Source organism: Lycorma delicatula, chromosome 2 (assembly GCF_047948215.1).
Source record: "Lycorma delicatula isolate Av1 chromosome 2, ASM4794821v1, whole genome shotgun sequence".
Classification (NCBI taxonomy): Eukaryota; Metazoa; Arthropoda; class Insecta; order Hemiptera; family Fulgoridae; genus Lycorma; species Lycorma delicatula.
This window is the reverse complement of record NC_134456.1, coordinates 53,931,479-53,953,334: the sequence shown is the minus strand read 5'-3', so window position 1 is coordinate 53,953,334 and position 21,856 is coordinate 53,931,479. Positions and strand designations below refer to the sequence as shown.

The following is a 21,856-nucleotide window of genomic DNA, read 5'->3' as shown; positions in this document are numbered from 1 at the left end:
CGGTCCGACGTAGAATTTATTGTTTATTTATTACCTTTACTTATAAATAGATATTTAGAAAATTAGTCATTGCTAATAAATCTGAATACTATAAAATGTATGCTGCAGGTATATTATTTTTATTTAAAAAAGGAGAGTAATACAGAGGTTTTTTTTTTAATAATTGTTATTTGACTAATTATGATACCTTTTATGAGGTAGGATCGTTTTATTTGATAGGGTTTAGAAATTTAATTTTACAGATTGGTGTTGGCTACCATGTTTATAGAATCTTGACTTAATTGGATGTGGTGTATTGTTTGTGATATTTGTCGAATAAATAACCTTATTTGCAGTTGAAAATGAAACTCTGATTATTGTGATATTTTTTTGTAAATTTAAGGTCTTTAAAGTTATCACTTGTTATTATTAAAGTATCATTGTTTTTTTTTCAATATGGGGGTACCAAAATTCTTTAGATACATAAGCGAAAGATATCCTTGTTTGAGCGAACTTGTTCAAGAGCACCAGGTTTGTTTACTTTGAAGCATTAGAATTTTTGTGATATTTTATTGTTACAAATGTATTTGATGAAGTTGACTATCTCTCTTGCTAAACTTGGGTTTTCTAATGCAGTTGATTTCAGCAAATTTCGCTAAATTTAGTTATGAATACTGTCTTCGCTTGAATTAACTTGCAATAGTGAAGTGGATATTGTACTTTCATCTCCACGTCAGGGTTTAATATGTTGTTTTTTATTTTTAGTTTAGTATTTGTTGTATGTTAGTTACGGACATTCACCTTCATAATTCTTGGATAAGTTCACTTAGGATTTAGAGAGAAGCTCTAAAGAAGAGAAGATTAGTACTTTGGAATATGCGCATGCACCCGCACATCTTTTTATCTGTGTTTTTTTTCTATGAACATAAATATGTTTACTATATTTATGTGTAAATTACTTCTATTTTTGAGGCTTAATTCCACAGTTACCTGAATTATTTGTTTCAGAAACAACAATCTGATGCCCAATTATAATGTCTTAATAATAGATGAGTTTTGTGTCATATTATGATTAATATTGTGCTTTTCATGATATATTTATTTACTAATTGATCATCATGATTAAAGGTTAATGTTTTACCAAATAAATTTTATGCTTTTTTCCAAATTTCTTTGATTTTTTGCTAGTGCTTTAGATGGAAAGTTTTCTTAATTTTTATCTTTGCATCAATTTCATATTTGTAGCTAAAAGTGGAAAGGTTGCCGTACTGTTATATGGATAGGTCTTAAGTTGATCTTTGATATTTTCTGCTATTGTAATCCAACCTTTTGTGTGTGTTATTCATGCCTTTGTTGGATCAATATTCTTTTTTTTTATTAGAATATATTTTTATTTGGTGGGGTAATTATTTACAATTAGGAACTTGCCTCTGATTTTGATGAAATTTGGAATATTCCTATTTGGAAGCCAAGTTATTCATTAGAATTGAAATTATTTGTTAGAAGTGCCGTTCTCCTATGTTATATCCTTCATAAATTACACAGTACCCTCACCAAAAATTTCATAATTGAACACTGTACAAGTGTATATACAGTATTTTTGGACTAAATGTTTGCTTTGTTTATTAATTTAAGAATGAGATTAGATTCTCTTAAAAGTAAATTAAGGTTGGTTAAGCTTAAGTGCAATGTATGGTTAAGTTAAGTGCAATGTGTGGTTAAGTTAAATGCAATGTAGATTATTAATGGAGTAAGTATCTTTATTAAGTGAAATTTAATTTACGTAGGTTAAGGTTAGGTTAGGTAACTAATGATTCCATGTACTGAACTTCGTATTATCAACATAACCTAACCAAATAAAACCTAATACTTGCCAACCTCATCTAATTAACTTCAAATAATAAACTGGTTGATTATTAGGCTGAGCCCATAATTGTATACAATAACCAACTATTTAGTTCGAAAATAATGTATATTACACTTGTATATTGCTGAATTTTTGGCTACTGTACTGTGTAAATTATGAGAGATGCAGCTCGGTTGCCAGACATTTCCCACAAGTAATTTCATTTGTAATGTATAACTTAGATACCAAATAAGGTATATTCTAAATTTCATTAAAATTGGTGGTAAGTACCTAATTGTCAGCGAGTTTAGAAAGATTACTTTCTTAATTATTACTTTAAATATTTATTTCATTATTTTATAAAAATGGATCTTAACAATAACAAATAGTTTATAAAAGGTGTTGAAAATGACCTTCTTCAACTTCAATACAACACGGCATATGTTTCAATTTGCTTTTGAATACTTTAAGTAGCTGATGTACTGGCATGTGTTGTACGTATGCCATTATTGTAGTTATTAGTTAATCAATTGTGTTTGGTTTGTTGTGGTACACTGCATGTTTCACTGCTCCCCATAGAAAGTAATGTGGTGGAAGCAGATCAGGTGATCATGCAGGCCACTAACCTCTCAAAATGATTTGTTAACCAAAGACATTTGTAAAAAAAGTCATTGCCTTGTTAGCTGTGTGTGCTGTGGCGCCATCTTGTTGGAACCGACCATGATTGATTTCCACATAAACAGCATAATAATGATTACTATTAACTGTATTTTCAAAAAAGATTGAATCAACAATCTGCATTTTGCTCACATCGACCCATACTCCAGTTTTCACTTCATGTAAGACTTCTTTTTTTTAATTCAAGGGGGTTAGTTGTTGACCTTAGTCATGTATTTTGTGAAGTAATATATAGCCTCTCAGATGAAGTCACGCTTCAACTGTAAAAAAATGTAATATCAAGGATACCTATGGAATTTTGGTCAATAAAATGTTTAAACCATTAACAATAATTTAGTGTTTTGGCAGAATCTGTAGATTTTACTTCTTAAACACTTATTACATTATTGGGGAAAATTTTTAGTTCTTTTCTTACAGCTTTATGTGTGGTAACAAGTCTGATATCTTGCTACTGTGCTAATTTATACATTCACTATGACGGACTTTAAGCAGCCATAGCATCTGAAATATTAAGCAACTTTTGCTAATTTAGTTTGATGGTCTTCCAGCTCATTTTGTGTTTTCAACAGAGCCTATTGCCCAAAATTCTTTGATAATCGTTCGAACTGCATTGTGGTTAGGAACAGGAAGTATTTTGAAACTTTTCAAAAATCTTGTTCTTCACTAAATCAATATACAAGTCACCTTCATGAAAGACTTGTTCAACAAGAAAAATGCATTCTTCTACCAAAGAACCATTATGTTTCTCACAAGTATTGATTTGGATATATGAAACAACACAAAGAACGTTCAATCACAACTCCACGTCTGATGTCTCTGTTTATTACTGAGCAATACCCAACGAACCCACACGGCAACCAACCTAATTCCGAAAGAACAGCATGCACCACATAATTCTAAAGCATACTGCTCAGTGACTTTCTGAATGCATGTATATAATTACCTTTTTATTTATAAGATTATATGATGTAGCTTTGCTAGTATTGATATTTATGTTATAACCTTGAAATATTTAAATTGTTTTGTAGTTTCTATAATATTCTGTTAATATCTTTTTAGAATCATAGATATAGCTCTTGGATTTATCTTTTCTTTTTATTCTTGAACCTTACCCTCAAATACATGTGTGGTGAATGAATATTTTGTAGATTTATATAAGGGAGATGGCGTACCTTTGAATACAGTTTGTGGCCTCTCTTTGAAATAAGAAAATTCATTGATATTTAAGTTGTTGCGCTAATGTAAATTAACTTCAGATTCTCAATTTGATTTGATTACTGTAGTTTTATTTGTATCCATACACCGTTAAATTAGCTAAACCAATTTTCTTTTCTTAATTATAAATTTTTAATGAGGATGGCTACAGTTTTTGGTAGCCTCTAATATAAAAAGCATATAATGAAATTTCACACAGCTCATTTTTATCAGCTATGTGACTATTAAAATGTTTCACATTCCTAATGTGTACATTGCAACTAGTGAACAATAACCCACCCTTGATCCAGTGAGATGAGGATGATATGTACAACTTATAAATTAGGTGTAGTCTTTTATAGACTCAGGCCGACCATTCCTGAGATATATTGTTAATTGAACCCGAACTACCAACCAACGTACCCTGTATCTATACATTGTCATTTTATCTTTATTTCACTTCTATTCAATTTCCTGGGGTATATACTACTTGAAATGTCGATGTTATGGAACAATCTGGTTGTAAGAGATACAAATTCACAATTTTACCCAGCATCTTGTGAACCAATAGAAACTTTCTGTATGAAACTACTAAAATTGGATGCTGAAGATAGAATTCTTTAGAATTAATTTACTATTAGTATAGAATATGATGGGTAGTTCTATTTAGACTGAATTGATATATTGAATCGGTTTCTGATTTTCGACTATTAAATGTAGAATTTTATTTGGGTAGCTATGATCGACTTATGATTTTATTTGATATGGAGAATGTTGATTTTCTGAATAAAACTGATAAGATACTCCGCATTTTCTTATATGGTTTGAATTTAGTTGAATGAAAAAATAAGTTATCTTATAGCATACAGGAAAAAATGAAAAGCTATTGGTAGCAAAAGTGGAAAATTAACTTGTGGAAGAAATAGACACTTTTAATTGTATATAAAAATAGCTAGGAATAGCAAAAATGGAAGGAAAGTTGTCAGATGGATCAGCTGAGCTGAAATAGTTTTTCAGCTCCAAGAGAACATGCTGGCATCAAATATCAGTTTTCATGCAGTGGTAGAATGAAAAGGAGTATTCACTTATCGTAATGTGGGACATGGACTGTTGGTTGGAAAATAGAAGAAGGCAGAAAGCTCTGAGATCCTTATGTTACCAGACTTAGTTAGAAATACTAAATATTAACAGACATATGTTAATAATGCTGGGAATGTCATACATTAGATATCAGGTTGTGCTTAAACGGCATTTTTTTCTTATATTAAAGAATATATTCATATATACTAACTTAAAAAAATTTTAATAAAATTTATGTTCATTTGTTTCATTGCTGAAATTGGTTTATGGAACAATATGGTTTTGTCAGACAGTGTAGTTTTGAATTAGTGGTATTTTTAAATATGGGAGATGTATACTGGTTGTCAATGAAACAAAAAATACCATATGAATGCAATTGCTATATTCAACAAACCTTTATACATGTATTTGTATTAATATAAGGTGTATCATTTTTTTGAACAATGTGAAATCTTTTAGTATAAAAGCTTAAATGTTTAAAAGGTCTGCATTTCATTTTATGTTATAAAGACTATTAAGATCAACTACATTTAGACTAGGAAATCCATGTGGCCATTCAAAACTTTGAATGAAGTCAGTGATGAGACTCTTAGCAGCAATTCCTGTGTTGCATTTGCTTGTCACGTGTGGTTTTGTTTGAAAAGGGATGAAGTAATTTGGATTTTAAGTCTGCCTGACCTCATTACGCTCTAACAGTAAATGATAAATGTGCTTTGTCCATAGCTGAAAAATTCCCACGAGTTTTTCCTTCTTCATTCACAAATTTCAATGTTGCTTTTTTTATAACCTTTATTTTCAATTTATGGTAACACATTAGTTGATTTGTCACAGCCATTCAAAAATCAAGTTACAGTTGATAGTATGTTAATTGCTCCAGTTTTAATTTTCTCATAATCTCCATTAGCTTACATCAATCGGTGACTAATTTATTTACATATCATGTTATAATTTTTGTTTGATTTTTTTTCAGATACCTGAGTTCGATCATTTATATTTAGACATGAATGGGATCATTCATGTTTGTTCACATCCTAATGATTTTGATCCACATTTTAGGATAAGTGAGAAAGATATATTTAGTGATATCTTTCACTACATTGAGGTAATTAGCTTATGTTAATTAATTAGCTTTTTATAGATTAAAATTAAAATTTGTTAACTTTTATTATAAATTTCTTAACTTAATGAGCTCAAATTTGATAATTTATTAATAACATTAACATTCATGACATCTGATGAGAATTATCAGAATATTATTCTACATTTCTATTTCTTTCTTTGGTAGAAGTATGAAATTAAAAAAAAAAAAAAAACAGTATGTTTGTGGGTGTGCTATTGTTGACATGAATATTGAAAGTAGGAGACTTATTGCATAGTTGATCAAAACTAGTATGTTTGATTTGTTTGTTTATTCATTTAATATGTGGTTTGAATGTTTTGATTTTTTTGTGTTACTGTTTGGTTTTAAGTTTGATAATGTTTGAAGTCTGAATTAGAGTTCTTATTGAGATGCAAGTAGTTTTCTATACTGTTTGTATGTTTTTTCTCTGTGTCCAATGTTGATTAGGTGGTTTGCAAATGTTGATTCTGTTTTGTTGTGAAGTGCTTCTACATATGATGAATATTTTATGAATAAAAGTATATGCTGTTTGGCTTATGTAAAAATTATTGTAGTTGCTTAAAATGACTTTGTAGACACTAGACCAGTGTATTTATTATTCAATGTTGTTACTGGTAGTGGTGTTTACCTCCATGAAGGCTTCAGATCTGTATTGGGAGCAAAGAGAAGAGGTGCACATCATAAAAAACTACACTTTTAACTTGCTTAGCACCAATTTTTTTGACATTAAATTGAATATAACTCAGTTTAATGTCAACATTAAATTTAAAGTTCAACATGCAGTCGAACATTTTAACATGTTGAACTGAACGACGTAACCAATCTTCTTCAAATTTTCACAGGCACAACTTCAGATACACTGCTGCAGCAGAACTAAATTTTTTATTGAAATTGATACAGCAGTTTTAGAATTTATGAGCCACAAAATGTTATACATAGGGCTATATGTATATGTAAACAGAAAATAAAATGTTAAGTTATTGTTGCATTTTTCTGTAAAAATTTGTATTAATTAGAACAAGTGGAATTAACATTGATAATCCAAAATACCATTAACCATACCTGATAACTGAGTTTTAAATTTATAACATAATCAAACAAATTTAAAAATTTTGAAAAACATGTAAAAAAATCATTAAAAATTTATTTTAAATCTTTTAAAAATTACAAAACCAACTACAAAATACAGTCAAACTTCTCTATAATGAAAAAGTTTGTTAAATGGAAATTTCATAAAATAAAATATTGCAGTAGTAATACTGTAATTTTATTTACATAAAGAAATTAAAAAAAAATATGTACTGTGTATAAAAACTAAGTTATCTATATTTAAGTATTGTAATGTAATTATCTTATTTTTTAATTAAACATGTACAGTATTATCCGATAGTTTTTTAATTGATAATAAAATAAAAAAATAAAAAGCAATCAAAATGTAAAAAATTGATAAACATATTAAATTAATGAGTACATTATGTTTAAAAGTCTGTAAAACAACTTACTAATAAGAACTCTGTAATATTTGTTTCAACTGTTTTGTTTCTGAAGATAATTTGATACTTGTGTATTATAACGGTGCTACTATCGTTGGGAGGATATAACCAGCATCACTGGTGGTGAGCTAAATAACTATGTTCTACTTCTTAACAGTAAGACTATAAAATAAAAATATTTGTTTAAGTTAACAGTGAACTTATAACTAATATGTGAGCACTTAGAATTTGGGATCTCCTACATTGTGAAGAGGAAGATGTTAGATTTTTGCAGACTTGGTTAGATTAATTTGAATAAATAACTCAATTTCTAGTTGTGTTTCTACTTTATTCTTAACAGATTCCAACAGCCATCATAAATTTATAGATCTATTATATATAACCTTCCAGTCGTAGTGGGGCCTTTATAATACATAAGTTCGGGGGTCAGTCCATTTGAAGTGACCCAAAGGGTGGTTGCTTAACCAATTAAAAAAAAAATAGAAATTTACTCACATGTTTCATGATCTTAAAACTATTTTATTTAAGCAGTTTACCTGTGGCGGCCATTATTGTTATGGTGCGCAAACATATTTTGGGTTTGTAAGGGTTTACAGAAAAAAATCATAACTAAAAGCTACTGGTCCTGGAAGGATGGAACAAAAAGCAATTTAATCATTTTTCTCAAGGTAAAACATTGGTCCAGTGGTTTATTTACCTATCTCTCTTCTTTCTATGAGAAAATTAAAATAAATTTGAACATGGAAAACAGTGAAATTTCACTTACGGTAATTTTTTTCAAGAGGCAGGGATGGCATACACAGTTTGAATAATTTTTTTTGTATGTAGGTATATGTTAGTAGTTTTACCGTAAATAATATTAATGGTGATAAAAATTTTTCAAATTTGCACAACTTACAGGGTTGTAGATTTTTATGGCAAATAAAAAAGTTTCTTATTTATTGTACTAATAAAAAAAGTTATAACCTCCCAAAAATCATGAAAAACCTGTTAAAAGCGATACCATTTTGACTCACTAGATAAGTGCTCCAAGGGGATTTCTTGTCGTCTTGGCACTTTAATATTTTTACACTTATTACACTATAGTTGAAATAGACTTGTTTGAACCATTCAGCTGCAGTGTTGATGTAATAACAGGTGCTTGAAGTAATTTAAAGTCATCAGGAAAATTCATGTTTCAACATGCTCATTTATGCTTGTTGCATCATGTAGCTTTGCAGTTACAGACTGGTCAGTCTGACGTTAGTCAGTGACCTGTTCACATCTTGAACTACTATCGCTTGAACTGCAGTGATGGATCGTTATCACACAATTTCAAGAAAATTATCAGAAGAGATATTACAGATGTTGGTTAAACACACTAAATAGTAAACTTTCGTTGCTACAAAAAGATGCTATTTCATTGAAGAATAATTAAAATTTTGCTACAATTTATTTTTTCTTCGATAGTGTTTAGAAAAATAAAAATTAAAATGAATTCTTGAAATTCATTAAAATCTATTCGTTAAAATCTCAGTTTGGATAAGTTTTACATTCATTTTTGAATAAAAATTGTATTAGGTTACGGGTATTGGTTAAATTATCATTAAATTATGTCCTATCATTAATAATTAAAAAAAAACTGTTTTAAAAACATTGAAAACGTCAACTTCAACAACATAGGGTCTAAATATAAAAAAATATAAAGTGCAAAGAAGACAAGAAACCACCTTGGAGCACTTATGCAGTGAGTCAAAATGGTATTGCTTTTAACAGACTTTTCATGATTTTTGGGAGATTATAACTTTTATCCTTCTTATTAGTACAATACACAAGAAAATTTTTTATTTTCTATAAACACCTACAAAAACACTGCAAGTTGGAAAAATGATCACCAACCCCATCAGAGTTATTTGAAGCCAAACCTGAATTTAAAAAAAAAATGAGAGTTCAAAAATTCATAAAAATTTAGTGTTTTTTTGTCTTGTCATTTGACTGGTTTGATGCAGCTCTCCAAGATTCCCTACCTAGGGATAGTCGTTTCATTTCAGTATACCCCCTACATCCTACATCCCTAACAATTTGTTTTCCATATTCCAAACATTGCCTGCTTGCACAAATTTTTCCTTCTACCTGTCCCTCCAATATTAATGTGACTATTCCAGGATGCCTTAATATGTGGTCTATAAGTCTTTCGGTATATCCCGTACATCCTACATCCTTAACAATTTGTTTTGCATATTCCAAACATTGCCTGCCTGCAATATTTTTTCCTTCTACCTGTCCCTCCAATATTAATGTGACTATTCCAGGATGCCTTAATATGTGGCCTATAACTTTATCTCTTCTTTCAACTATATTTTTCCAAATGGTTTTCTTTTCATCAATTTGCTCTCATTTCACACCTCTTCATTTGTCACTTTATCCACCCATCTGATTTTTAACATTCTCCTTTAGCACCACATTTCAAAAGCTTCTAATCTTTTCTTCTCAAGTACTCCGATCATCCAAGTTTCACTTCCATATAAAGCTACGCTCCAAACATATACTTTCAAAAGTGTTTTCCTGACGTTTAAATTAATTTTTGATGTAAACAAATTATATTTCTGACTGAAGGCTCGTTTCACCTGTGCTATTTTGCATTTTATATCACTCTTGCTTCATCCATCTAGTAATTCTACTTCCCAAATAATAAAATTCTTCTACTTCCATAATTTATTCTGTTCCTATTTTTACATTCAGTGGTCCATCTTCATCATTTCTACTAAATTGCATTACTTTCATTTTGTCCTTGTTTATCTTCATGCAGTAGTTCTTGCATAGGACTTCATCCATGCCATTCATTGTTCTTTCTAAATCTTTTTTACTCTCAGCTAGAATTACTCTATCATCAGCAAATTGTAGCATCTATCTTTTCACCTTGTACTGTTTCTCTGCATCTAAATTATTCTTTAACATTATTTACTGCTAGTTCTATGTAAAGATGTAAAAGTAACGGGGATAGGGAGCATCCTTGTAGGACTCTTATTATGGCTTCCTTTTTATGTTCTTCAATTATTACTGTTGCTCTTTGGTTCCTGTAAATGTTAGCAATCGATCTTCTATCTCTGTATTTGAATCCTAATTTTTTAAAATGCTGAACATTTTAGTCCAGTGTACGTTATTGGATGCCTTTTCTAGGTCTATAAATGCCAAGTATGGTGGTTTGTTTTTCTTAAATCTTCTTTCCATTATTAATCTGAGCCCTAAAGTTGCTTCCCTTGTCCCTAACTTTTCCTGAAACCAATTGGTCTTCTCCTAACACTTCTTCCACTCTCCTCTCAGTTCTTCTATACAGAATTCTAGTTAAGATTTTTGATGCATTGCTAGTTAAGCTAATTGTTCTGTATTATTCACATTTATCTGCTCCTGTTTTCTTATGTATTATGACTATAACACTCTTTTTGAAGTCTGATGGAACTTCCCCTTTTTTGTTAATATTACACACCTTTTTGTATAATCTATCAATCCTTTCCTCATCTGCACTGCGCAGTAATTCTACAGGTATTCCATCTATTCCAGGATCCTTACTGCCATTCAAATCTTTTAATGCTTTCTTAAATTCAGATTTCAGTATTGTTTCTCCGCTTTCATCCTCTTCGACTTCCTCTTCTTCCTCTATAACACTATTTTCTAATTCATTTCCTTCGTAAACTCTTCAATATATTCCACCCACCTGTCGACTTTGCCTTTTGTATTATAAATCGGTGTACCATCTTTGTTTAACACATTATTACATGTCAATTTATGTACTCCAAAATTTTCCTTAACTTTCCTTTATGCTCAGTCTATTATACCAATGTTCATTTCTCTTTCCACTTATTTCTTTATTATTGGTAGGTATATCGTCATTAATATTATTTATGGTAAAAGTACTATCATATATCTACTTATAAAAAAATAATTCAAACTGAGTATGGCATCCCTGCCTCTTAAAAAAATTAACAAAAGTGAAATTTCACTATTTTTCATGTTCAACTGTATTAGTAATTTTCCCATAGAACGAAGATAGATAGGTATATAAACCACTGTACCAATCTTTTATGAGGAAATATGATTAAAATTGCTTTTTGTCCTTCCAGGACCAATAGTTTTTTAGTTATGATTTTTTCTGTAAACCCTTACAATCACAAGAATAGGTGCATACACCGTAAAAAAATGGCCGCTACAGGTAAACTCCTTTAATAAAAGATTTAAAAAAGTAGTTAAGGCCCTGAAACATGCAGGAAACAAGTGGGTAAGTTTCAGTTTATTTTTTAATTGGTCAAGCAACCAGTTTATGTTTTTTGGACACTTCAAATGGATTAACCGATAACAATAATTCTATTTTTTTTTAAATTCTAAATTATTCAAGTAATTAAATATAATATCCAGTTTATTTTCAAATAAATGAAGGCCACTTATTATCATTTTGAATGATCGCAGTAATTCATCATTTGTAGCTTAATGGTCATTACACCATCCGTTTCATCTACCTCATCTTCAATTTGTGGGTCCACTAGTTTTTTTTGCAAATATGTCTATGATTATTTCCTCATTGTTGGACACTCTGCTGCCACTGATCCAACATTGATCATTAGGTATTCATTGAACTGCAGTTCTAATTTGATGTTGCTTTGTAATTTACTTCAGTTATCAGTAAAGGAAATTCTGGAATTTCTAATTCATTGACATCTTTAGTTGTAAATTTATTGTTAATTTAAAAAATTGTTGTAAAATTATTAGCTTTTACTGTCATTCTTAGTTAACCTGGCTTATTTAAAACATTTTTAAATTTTTGGGGATTACATCATGAGACCATGCTTTAGATATTTAAGCAATACATTCTTTTAAAGTTATTAGATTTTTAACCAGAATACTTATTGATAGCTTTAAAAAACTTCATTAGAATTCGTTTTCTATAGTGAACTTTTAATTGTTTAAGTATATACTCTTGTCCTTTGGTTACAGTTTTGAAGTAATACCTGATGGAAAGTAAGCAGCAGTTATAGATTTCATGTTTACATTTACATGGCAGGGATGGGCTAGGCACTTATCAATAAGTAAAAGAATTTTTACGTTTTTGTCTTGACATCCTACCATCAAGTTTTGTTAATCATTTTGTATAAATTTCAGTTGTTATCCAAGCTTTTTTATTGCAAGACATTTTGGTGAATTCTAAAGGCTTTTTTTTAATAATGCTTCCCAATACTTGTAAATTTTTTTCACGAACTACAGTTAAACACTTGATTATACCCTTATCAGTATTGTCATAAATATAAGACTTAAATCTCTTTCTATTATTGTCTAAATTTTCTGCTTTTTTTTAATAGAATCTTTATTTTTAATATTGTGGAAAGAGAAGTCGCCAGTATACCAAAAAGAATTGCTATATTTTTTTTTCTTACACCCTTTTTCAACTTCATCGATTATCTGCATTTTTTCTTTGATATCCAAACACTTTCTTTTGGACATTTTTAACAATTTACATACATAACACCAATACACAGTATACACCATTGCATGTAAAATACAAGTTGTACCAGTACATGATACAGTACTGAATAGTACAGTACAGTACTTTGAAAAAACAACATGGGGAAATATAGTACTCAGAACAACAAAAAATGCAATGTATTAATGTATGTACAGTAAGAAAAACAATTTCACTCGGACACTACTGAAACAAAAGAAAATCACTAATCTGTATTGTGCAGTGTAAAAATTAGGACTGAACAACAGTTCACTTATACATTAGGCTTAGTTTTGCGTAGCATAAGATAAAGATAAGTAAGGAATGCGAAACAATTTTAGTTGCTGACATACCATTGCCAGCAACTTCCTGCCATTCATACAGTATACTAATTGACAAAAAAATAATGTAGGCCTACATAAATACAATGCAATTCTTATTTGTTACTTTTATCCAATTTATTTTTTTTTGGTCATTTTCATTTATTATACACAGTATACATACAGTATTTACAACAAAAAACTTCGTTTTATAGAAATTTGACTTTGCTAAGTAGAGACAATTTAAATAATGCTGTGTTTTCACCGTTCTCTAAAAAATTTTGCTAAATGGAAAAATTTATAATTTAGACGTTTATTGTATGGGAGTTTTACTGTATATAGAATATTAAAAAAAAAAAAATATTGAGCTCTTTTCATTTTCACCAATTTGTGCCAAAATTGTAGTTACCAACAGCTTTCATAAAGTTTTTGTTAATAAATTGTGTTGATGCCGACCAAGTTAAGGGAAGTTGGGTGTCAACAATCTTATGAAAGTTGTAATTTGGCACCAATTTCAAATAGTGTCTCTGATTACAGAAGTAATATACCAAAACCACTTGATCATTTCAACATTATTAATATGATTATCAGTACATTTTCAGTACGACAAAAATACAAAGGATCAATTATAATTTATTTTTATTACTAAAATATCATACAGGAATGTAACAGAATAGTATTAAGTTAATGTAGAAAGCAACAAAAATTAAAGTGGAAAAAATGAAGTTTACAAAAACATGGTCAAAATATTTTTGGAAAATTTTCCTTCAGTAGTAAGTACAACTGTAAAGTAAATAAAGATTTAAAATTAATTAACATTTCATAAGGAATATGTAAAAATATACATTAAAATTAATTAATTTCTCCCAGTAAGTTGAAGCACAGAAAGAGTACATTAATTAATAATTTACACTGCCTTAGCTTTACTTGTGAATATGACACATGTAAAACACTTGAGGTACAAGAGACACCAATCAAGAGTTGTTTTCTTTGTTAATATTGATGTTCATTTTACAATCGGTTCCTGTGGTGAATAGAGGGGAAAGAGCCTGCTTTAGGGCTGAGTAGCACCTATATTTCACATTTCAGTGAGTTTGGCATCTTAGTATGATGTAAAACAGTATATTTGGATAAGTGCGGAAAGCAAGAGAAAACCATTTCATGTTTCGCTTTCTCTTGTCTGGCATGTCATGTTATTTTTGAAAATGGCTATGTTGTTTTTGGAAGTTTCTTGTGATTTATATCAGGTTCCTGAAAATCATTATTGGTGTATCACTTAACATATTTACAATTTTATAATTATTCCATCAGCAAAATTTTATAATTTTTAATGATTATTTACTCAGATTAGATAAATTTGGAAGGCAGAAGATCAAAATCTGTGCGTTAAATTATGAAATTGTAACATGAATATAGAAAACTAATCCCAGTAGAATTGTTAGAAGGGTGAGAGAGAGAGAGAGAGAGGGGTTTTCATGATGAACAGGGAAATTGTTACTGAAGAATGTTTGGGTATGAATGACTGTGCATCTGCCCAAAAATTGTCTTAATCTTGAGCGATTATTGATTTTTATTAAATACGAATATGTGACTGTCAGGTGTAATTTATTAATAGAGATTTTGTTTATATGATAAACACAAACGATTACTAAAAAATAATAATTTTTATTTATGTATTTTTTAACCTCTTCAATAAAAGATGAGGTTCTCAGTTTGATCCACTTTTTCTTTTCTCGCTCTCTCTTTTTTTTTTTACTCATTACAATTGTTTTAATTTTGAAGATTCCTTTTGTTATTTTATGAGGAAGTTCTAGTAGTTCAGTTGTAAATTTTATCATGGTATATTGTGTGAATTTTTTTTTAGAAAGATTAAACTGCATCCTTACATAGTTTGGAGGATTTTTGGTTGTGGACAAGTGGACATATAAAAATATATAATTAAATAATTTCCATGGCCGAGTTGAAAAAGTATAAATAATGAATGCATTTTTCACTGCAGAAAGAGGTTAAAAATGTGTTTATGTTGCTTAGTGTTGGATTTGTGTATACTAATGATAATTATATGATTTAAATTTAAAAAAGTATTTTCACATGAAAATTCATTAAAAAAAATCTTCGGAAAAATACAATAAATTCTTTCATTTCATTGATTCTAGCTTCTTAATCATTATCAGACTCTTACATTATTTTTATTATTATTAATAGCAGTGTTTAAAAGTAAATAAAAGTTTTTCACCTTTTGGGTTTTTTGAAAATGATTTTTTTCATTTAGTCTGTATATAATTTAAATAAAAATAAAAGTAAAAAGTTAAAAAAAAAAAATCATAAATTTGATTTAAAAAAAATAAAAAATCATAAAATTATATCTCTTTAAATTTATTAAAACATTTTCAAATTGCTTCCAAATTAATAGATAATATTTTGTTGGTTGTTAATAATTTGGTGTTAATTTTTAAAAGTAAAATTTAAAAATTTTGACATAAAAAAATTTGTAGTCTTATTGAATAATTTTTCATTTTTATAACTTGACAGGGTTTTTGAAGTTTTATTATTTTTTAAGTTCATTTTAATGTAAACATATATTTTTTTTATGGTGGAAACATTGTCTACAAATATTTTTTATTAATGAGATTTATTTCTTAATGTAAAATTAATTTAATGTTTTAATATTTGTAAATCTGAAATAAGTTTATATATATTTATTTTATAGATATTATTTCGCATGATTCAACCTAAACGGTTATTTTTTATGGCTGTGGATGGTGTTGCACCAAGAGCTAAAATGAACCAACAGAGAGGAAGGAGGTAAATTTTAGAATACTGTTTATCATTTTTAGTTTAAGTGAATGTACATAAATGCTTTTATTCATCATAAATATTTGTGTGTTAAGAATTTCATTGTCAAGTCTAACTTTAAACACACAATACTGAGATAAATTTTTTATTAAAAATTATAGTAAATTAAAAAGTAATTGTGATTCACAATCTTTTAAACTAAATTGTGCTAAAATTGTGAAATAAACAATTAGGAAATTATGAAATAATAAAAAAAATTATGTGTAAATCATTCAGCAAATCACTACAAATGTAAGGTTTATTAAAGAAGCAGTATAAATTACATATGTTTTAAGAGCTTGTAGTCATACATTCCATAATGAAGTTGAAGTATTTTCTGTACTGAAATTGGCAATTTGTCTTTATCTTATCTCTTCCAGATGAAACATCAATTTTTTTCTCTGGAATGAATAGTTTCATTCATGAATCATTCTTAATATTTTATTTTAGATATTTTCTTTTGCAGAAAATATGTCATTTTAGAAATTAAGACAAAAATAATACAATTTCCTTTATTGTAGGTATCAGACTCAAGTCTACAGTGAATTTTAACCTTAGATACCAGTGTATAATGTATTAAAGGGTAAAGAAATAAGAATGGTAGGCTACTTTTTAACGAATAATATTATCTGATATGAAAGGACTTTTAAAAATAAACTGCAAAATACTTTATGGGGGATTAACCATTCCTTTCCTCACCTTTCCTCATAACACATTCTCAGTTTTTGTAGTTTATATAATGCTCAATTGAACACACCTGTAAGTAAATCTTTTTGAAAATATTTCTAAGATTTTAGGTTGTAATAAAATTTTTAATTGATTACATATTTTATAAGGTATCTATGTTACTTTTGTTGGAGGTTACTTATAATAATGTTATGTGGTCTCGTAACATGTCAAAAGGTGCAGCATTATTTTATTTAATTAAAGGAAATTAATATTTGCTCAACTTATTTTATGAATTTTGCTGCTGTTGGTTAACTATGTGTTTTCTGTTTTTTTCTCCAACCAGTTTTCCAGCTTTGTTGTTGTTGTTGTTGTACATGCAAGTGCGTGCATGTAGGTAAATGCAATTACTGCTACCAGCTTGCCAGGCCTGAAGTAGCTGCATTGTAAGTGTGAATGTACCAGTAAACATGTAGTCTGGAACAGACTCGGGTCAACCACTCCTGAGAAATGTGGTTAATTGAAACCCAACCACCAAATAACACCAGTATCAACAGTCTAGCATTCAAATCCATATAAAAACAACTGCCTTTACAAGGAAAAAAACTGCCTTTACCTTAGAACTCTGAACTTTGAAAATCAGCTGATTTTGAGATGACAAGTTTAACTATTACATTAACCCATAGAGTTATATATACACATGTTATCTGTTATGTATACACCTTAATATTTGTGAAGGAAACCCCTCGTCATGAAAAGAAATAAAATAATAAACAAAATAATATACAAAAAGTTATTAATTTTTTACAAATAAACTGAAAATATTTGATATGTAAATAACAAATATTTCATAATAGTGATTGCAAAATATATAAAATAAAGTAAGCAGATATTTGTTACTTAAGTAAAATTATAAATAGTTGGAAAGAAATAAGCTTTGGTAACATTTAAGTATATCATGAGAGTAATTCACAGTCAACTTACATGATAATTAATTTTTTCATAAGAAAATTCTGGCTTTTATTTACTCTTGTCTTCAAAACTTTTCTCTGAAATCATTATCAGATGTTGTTAAGCCTAATGTTATTATTTTTTGTAGGCAGAATCTTCAATTTTATTATTAATGTGGTCTCAACAAGAACCATCCTTCAGTGGTTGTAAGATCCCTGCTCTATACTTTAAAAGAATGTTAACAAATTTTAATTAGAAATTGTGTTTTAATTTTTTTTAATAATGTTTTTATAAAATAATCCAGAGAATTTTAACAAAAAAACAAATTATCAACTTTTTGAGAGCTGTAAGTGAAGAGTTGCTGCCTGTCATATATATATATATATATATATATATATATATATATATATATATATATATATATCCTATTACTCTTCAGTGGAGACTGAGAATTCTAAAAAAATAAAGCTCTGATGATACAGTTGAACTGTTTCTTCACTTGGAGGACATAAAAAAGTTTATTTTTGTGAATGTAATATGAAATATTGTTTCTCGCTCATGTTGTCTGCAAGCAAGATAAAACATGATTTAACATTCTGTTAAGGGTTCATTTTGGCTATTATTTTATGAAAATTTTTTTATAGGGAAATTGATGTTTGACTACATCATTAAGTTCAGTCCTGCTGAATTGGGAATAATTGACTTCATAAATCTTTCACTAAAATCTACATAGTTTCACTAGAATTCTAGTTGTTCAGCATATATAATGATTAAATAATTATTGTTCTGAATCAGTTTTTTATTAATTTTGATGAACTGGTGATTAATTATTTTTGTGTGTCCTTGTGTAATAAGTGACAAACTGCTGTAATTGTTTACAGTCTTTCCCTCTTCTTGGTTGGTCTTCCATCCTAATTCCAGTTCAAGTATTTATCTCTGTACCCTTTTCAATTCTGTCTATTTAGATAGCCATACAATTGCAGATTGCCTCTTTATTCCACTCACTCCAGTCTTGTCAGTAGTTAGTTGATGGTAGTCTGATTTTTTTTTTTTTATAACTTGTTTCTTATTTATTTTTCTTTAAATTAACATTAACTTTTACCTTTTATACTAAATTTATGCTGCTGGAATTATGTAATCTATTCTCCTTTTTGCTGCTACATATGTCACAAACATAATTTCAGAAATGTAATATGTATTAAATCATATCTTCTTACATTCTTTGTTTACATTTTTACATCACAATGTATAAAGAAAATTGTGTTATCTTAATTCATCATTCCCATTATCTCTTTTTCAAGTTAAATATCTCTGAAAACACTCCTGAATGCTCATAATATGGTAATTTATATTACAAAAGGTCCATTATAAATGAAATAATGTGATTAAAATTTGTTGATTTTTACTTTTTCTCTTGTACTACTCTCTGCCACTAATATATTTTTTGGTTCAATCAACTCCACATTACGGTTTCTTTCACGTCTTTTTTATCTACCAACTAATTTGCACCATCTCCTCCTTTTTCCCACATCACCCTGCATGTGTCAAACTTCCTACATCTTTTGTTGTATTTGTTTAATCCCATCCAACATTGTAATGAAGGTCAAAAAAATATGAACTTACTTCATTCTTTTGCCGCAATAAAAATTAAAAACCACACTCCTACTTTTCAAATTGTGCTGAAACATAGCTTTCACTAAACCTATTTGAGTATTTAACATGCAGCACAACTTCTAATTTTTCTCTTCAATATGCACATCTCCATGTCTTATATTCATTTCAGCTTTTTCCATATCTCTTATCTGTGAAACACTATGAAGTGTCATCATATCTAGAAGTGTGAGATTGTTTGGGTACTTGTCTGTTATCTTGACCCCTTATTTTAAAATTAGCATGATTCATTGCCATGTTGAATCATTAATAAATAACTGGACATTTTTTATGTGAAATTACTACCAGGCAGTTTTAAAGTTTTATTATCAGTGAAACTTATGATTAAAAATGCACATTTAAGTACTCGGGATTATCTCAATCCCTTGATTCCTGTGATTCAGTGTAGTAGTTGTACATTGATTAATTTTGTTATTTGATGTTTGCGACAGTTTTGATAAGAAATAGGGATGCTAGCTCAATTCATTATATGGACCCCTTCAATTCTTGTTTACCAATTTCATTGACGATCTTAACTACTAGCTATCAGTAAATTCTTTATGAGGAGATAACATTGATATAAAAATGTACTAAACAAAAAATATGCAATGAAGCTTTTATCTTCTTTTTACCTACTACAATAAAGTTATTATATAATTAATATAAAACCATAATCTCTTTACTAGTTTGTTTATTCATGTATCAATTTACATCAGCTATGAATGGAAAAGATGTCTTTTCTTCATTTCTATACTCATTTGATTTTTATAATGTGGTTGTAAAATCTACTGTCTTTGGAAAAACAAGCTTTTTATTGCAAGAATGCGGGAGTTTGCCTGGTAAGCGTGTTTGCAAAAAATGGTCATGCAGTGAAATTATATTTTGGTATGTGTCTGTTCTGGAATTGCAGTACAGAAATGTGTTAACAAAACATTAAAGATGTAGGAAACTGGTTTGGAATGTTTGCAAATTCAGTTTACTACACTTATCTGTTTCACATATCCCTTGTTAGGAGCTAACGTAAGTAAGTTCCTTACTCACGTAAGTGAGCTTACTTACTTACATTGCTTTTTGTGACTGACAGTTGAATATGTGTAAGAAATAAATATTGATTGGAACATATATATGAGGTCTGTTCAGAAAATAACTGAACATTTTTAATTATGCACCAATGGAGATATTTAGTGACGTGCAGTTGGCAGCATTGTGTTCCACATAACCTCCTCTGTAACTACATGTTCTTGAATTACTGATATTGCGTTAAATTTTTTGTGTTATTGTTATTTGAGTGCAGATGTTTAAGTATTAGTAGTGATTTTTATAATATAGTGATTTTGGGAGCAATGATACAATGTAAAATTTTGTGCGAAACTGGGGAAAACTTTTACAGAAACATTTCAACTTTTGAAACAAGCTTATGGAGATGGTGCTCTGGGTTGTATGCAATGTTATGAATGGTTTTCATATTTTAAAAGTGGTTGTCAGTAATTGAAGATGCCCCTGACCAAGAATGCCTTCGACTTCAACTGATGACATCTATGTTTGTTTGGCATTTCTCCCGCCACCACCCCATTTGGTCGCCCTAAAGCATATGACCAAATGTCTGTGCCACAAATGGCTACTGAGCCTCGAACAGTTTAGCGACCAGTATCCTAAATAGCTCCTAGAGCTTACCCAACAGCGTGAGCAGACTAAGCGCGATGTCATACACCACTGGCTTACATGTCCGAACTGCTCACTTGTCATTTATTTGCTAAAATGGGTAGGTGCACCCCATTAACTACTAAAAATATATATGACATCCATAAATTAAAATTTATTTTGTCAAGACAGCAATTCGCTGCCACTTGTAGGTCGCTGAATGCCAGCAAGTACCTCTCCCACCATATTAAAGTGCTAGGAGCCTCAATTGGCTGGTAGTCAGCTATATATATCTCTAGGTTAGCTTCCCACAGCAGTGCAGTAGGAGTCTTTTCCCTTAGGTAAACTGCTGATATTGATTGAACAAAGCAACCGCATCAAGGAACTCCCACGCAGTCCATCAATGCGGGTCTTGCCACATTGATTCTCTGCTTGTGAGTGGCCAATTTTCCCCTTGACCTCTAAGTTCCAGGGTGGCCAGTCTCTAGCCCCCCCCCCCCTACCCCCAAGAGCAGGGCAGTCAAACATCAGGTGTTCATTTGACTGGACCTCCCTGCAGACACAGATTTCATCAGCTGCCAGGTGGAACCAAAACAGATATTGGTTTAAATTAACATGGTTGGTGAGCACCTGGGCACCCGTTACCCTTAAAAACGAGCTCGATGGATACCATCCCCCCAGATCCTGTATAAATTTATACAAGGATCTTCCCTTAGCTGTGATGTGCCATTCCAGCTGCCATGTATCCATCAAGAGGCTCTGTAGCCTCTTCCACAGGCGGGAGATAGGCAACTGAATGAAATTTAGATCCAGTGCATTATGATCACTATTCCACTTCGTTACTGGCCCGGCTCGAAACCGCATCCAAATACCTTTGTCTTCTGACCTCTTCACAATTTCCACGTGGCTGCCTGAACTTTCAGCACTAAATTG

At 29.6% G+C, this 21,856-nt stretch overlaps 1 protein-coding gene across 3 annotated transcripts in view; it reads left to right on the top strand.

Moving 5' to 3' along the window:
• Positions 1-270: 270 nt before the first annotated feature.
• The window catches only part of pcm (5'-3' exoribonuclease pacman), a 188,186-nt gene continuing 166,600 nt past the window's right edge, over positions 271-21,856 (top strand). For all 3 annotated transcript variants that reach the window (XM_075355315.1, XM_075355316.1, XM_075355314.1), the window contains exons 1-3: positions 271-510; positions 5,748-5,879; positions 15,891-15,985. In XM_075355315.1, the coding sequence (XP_075211430.1) occupies positions 436-510; positions 5,748-5,879; positions 15,891-15,985 (302 nt within the window). In that variant the 5' untranslated portion in view covers positions 271-435. The remainder of the gene's footprint in view (positions 511-5,747; positions 5,880-15,890; positions 15,986-21,856) is intronic.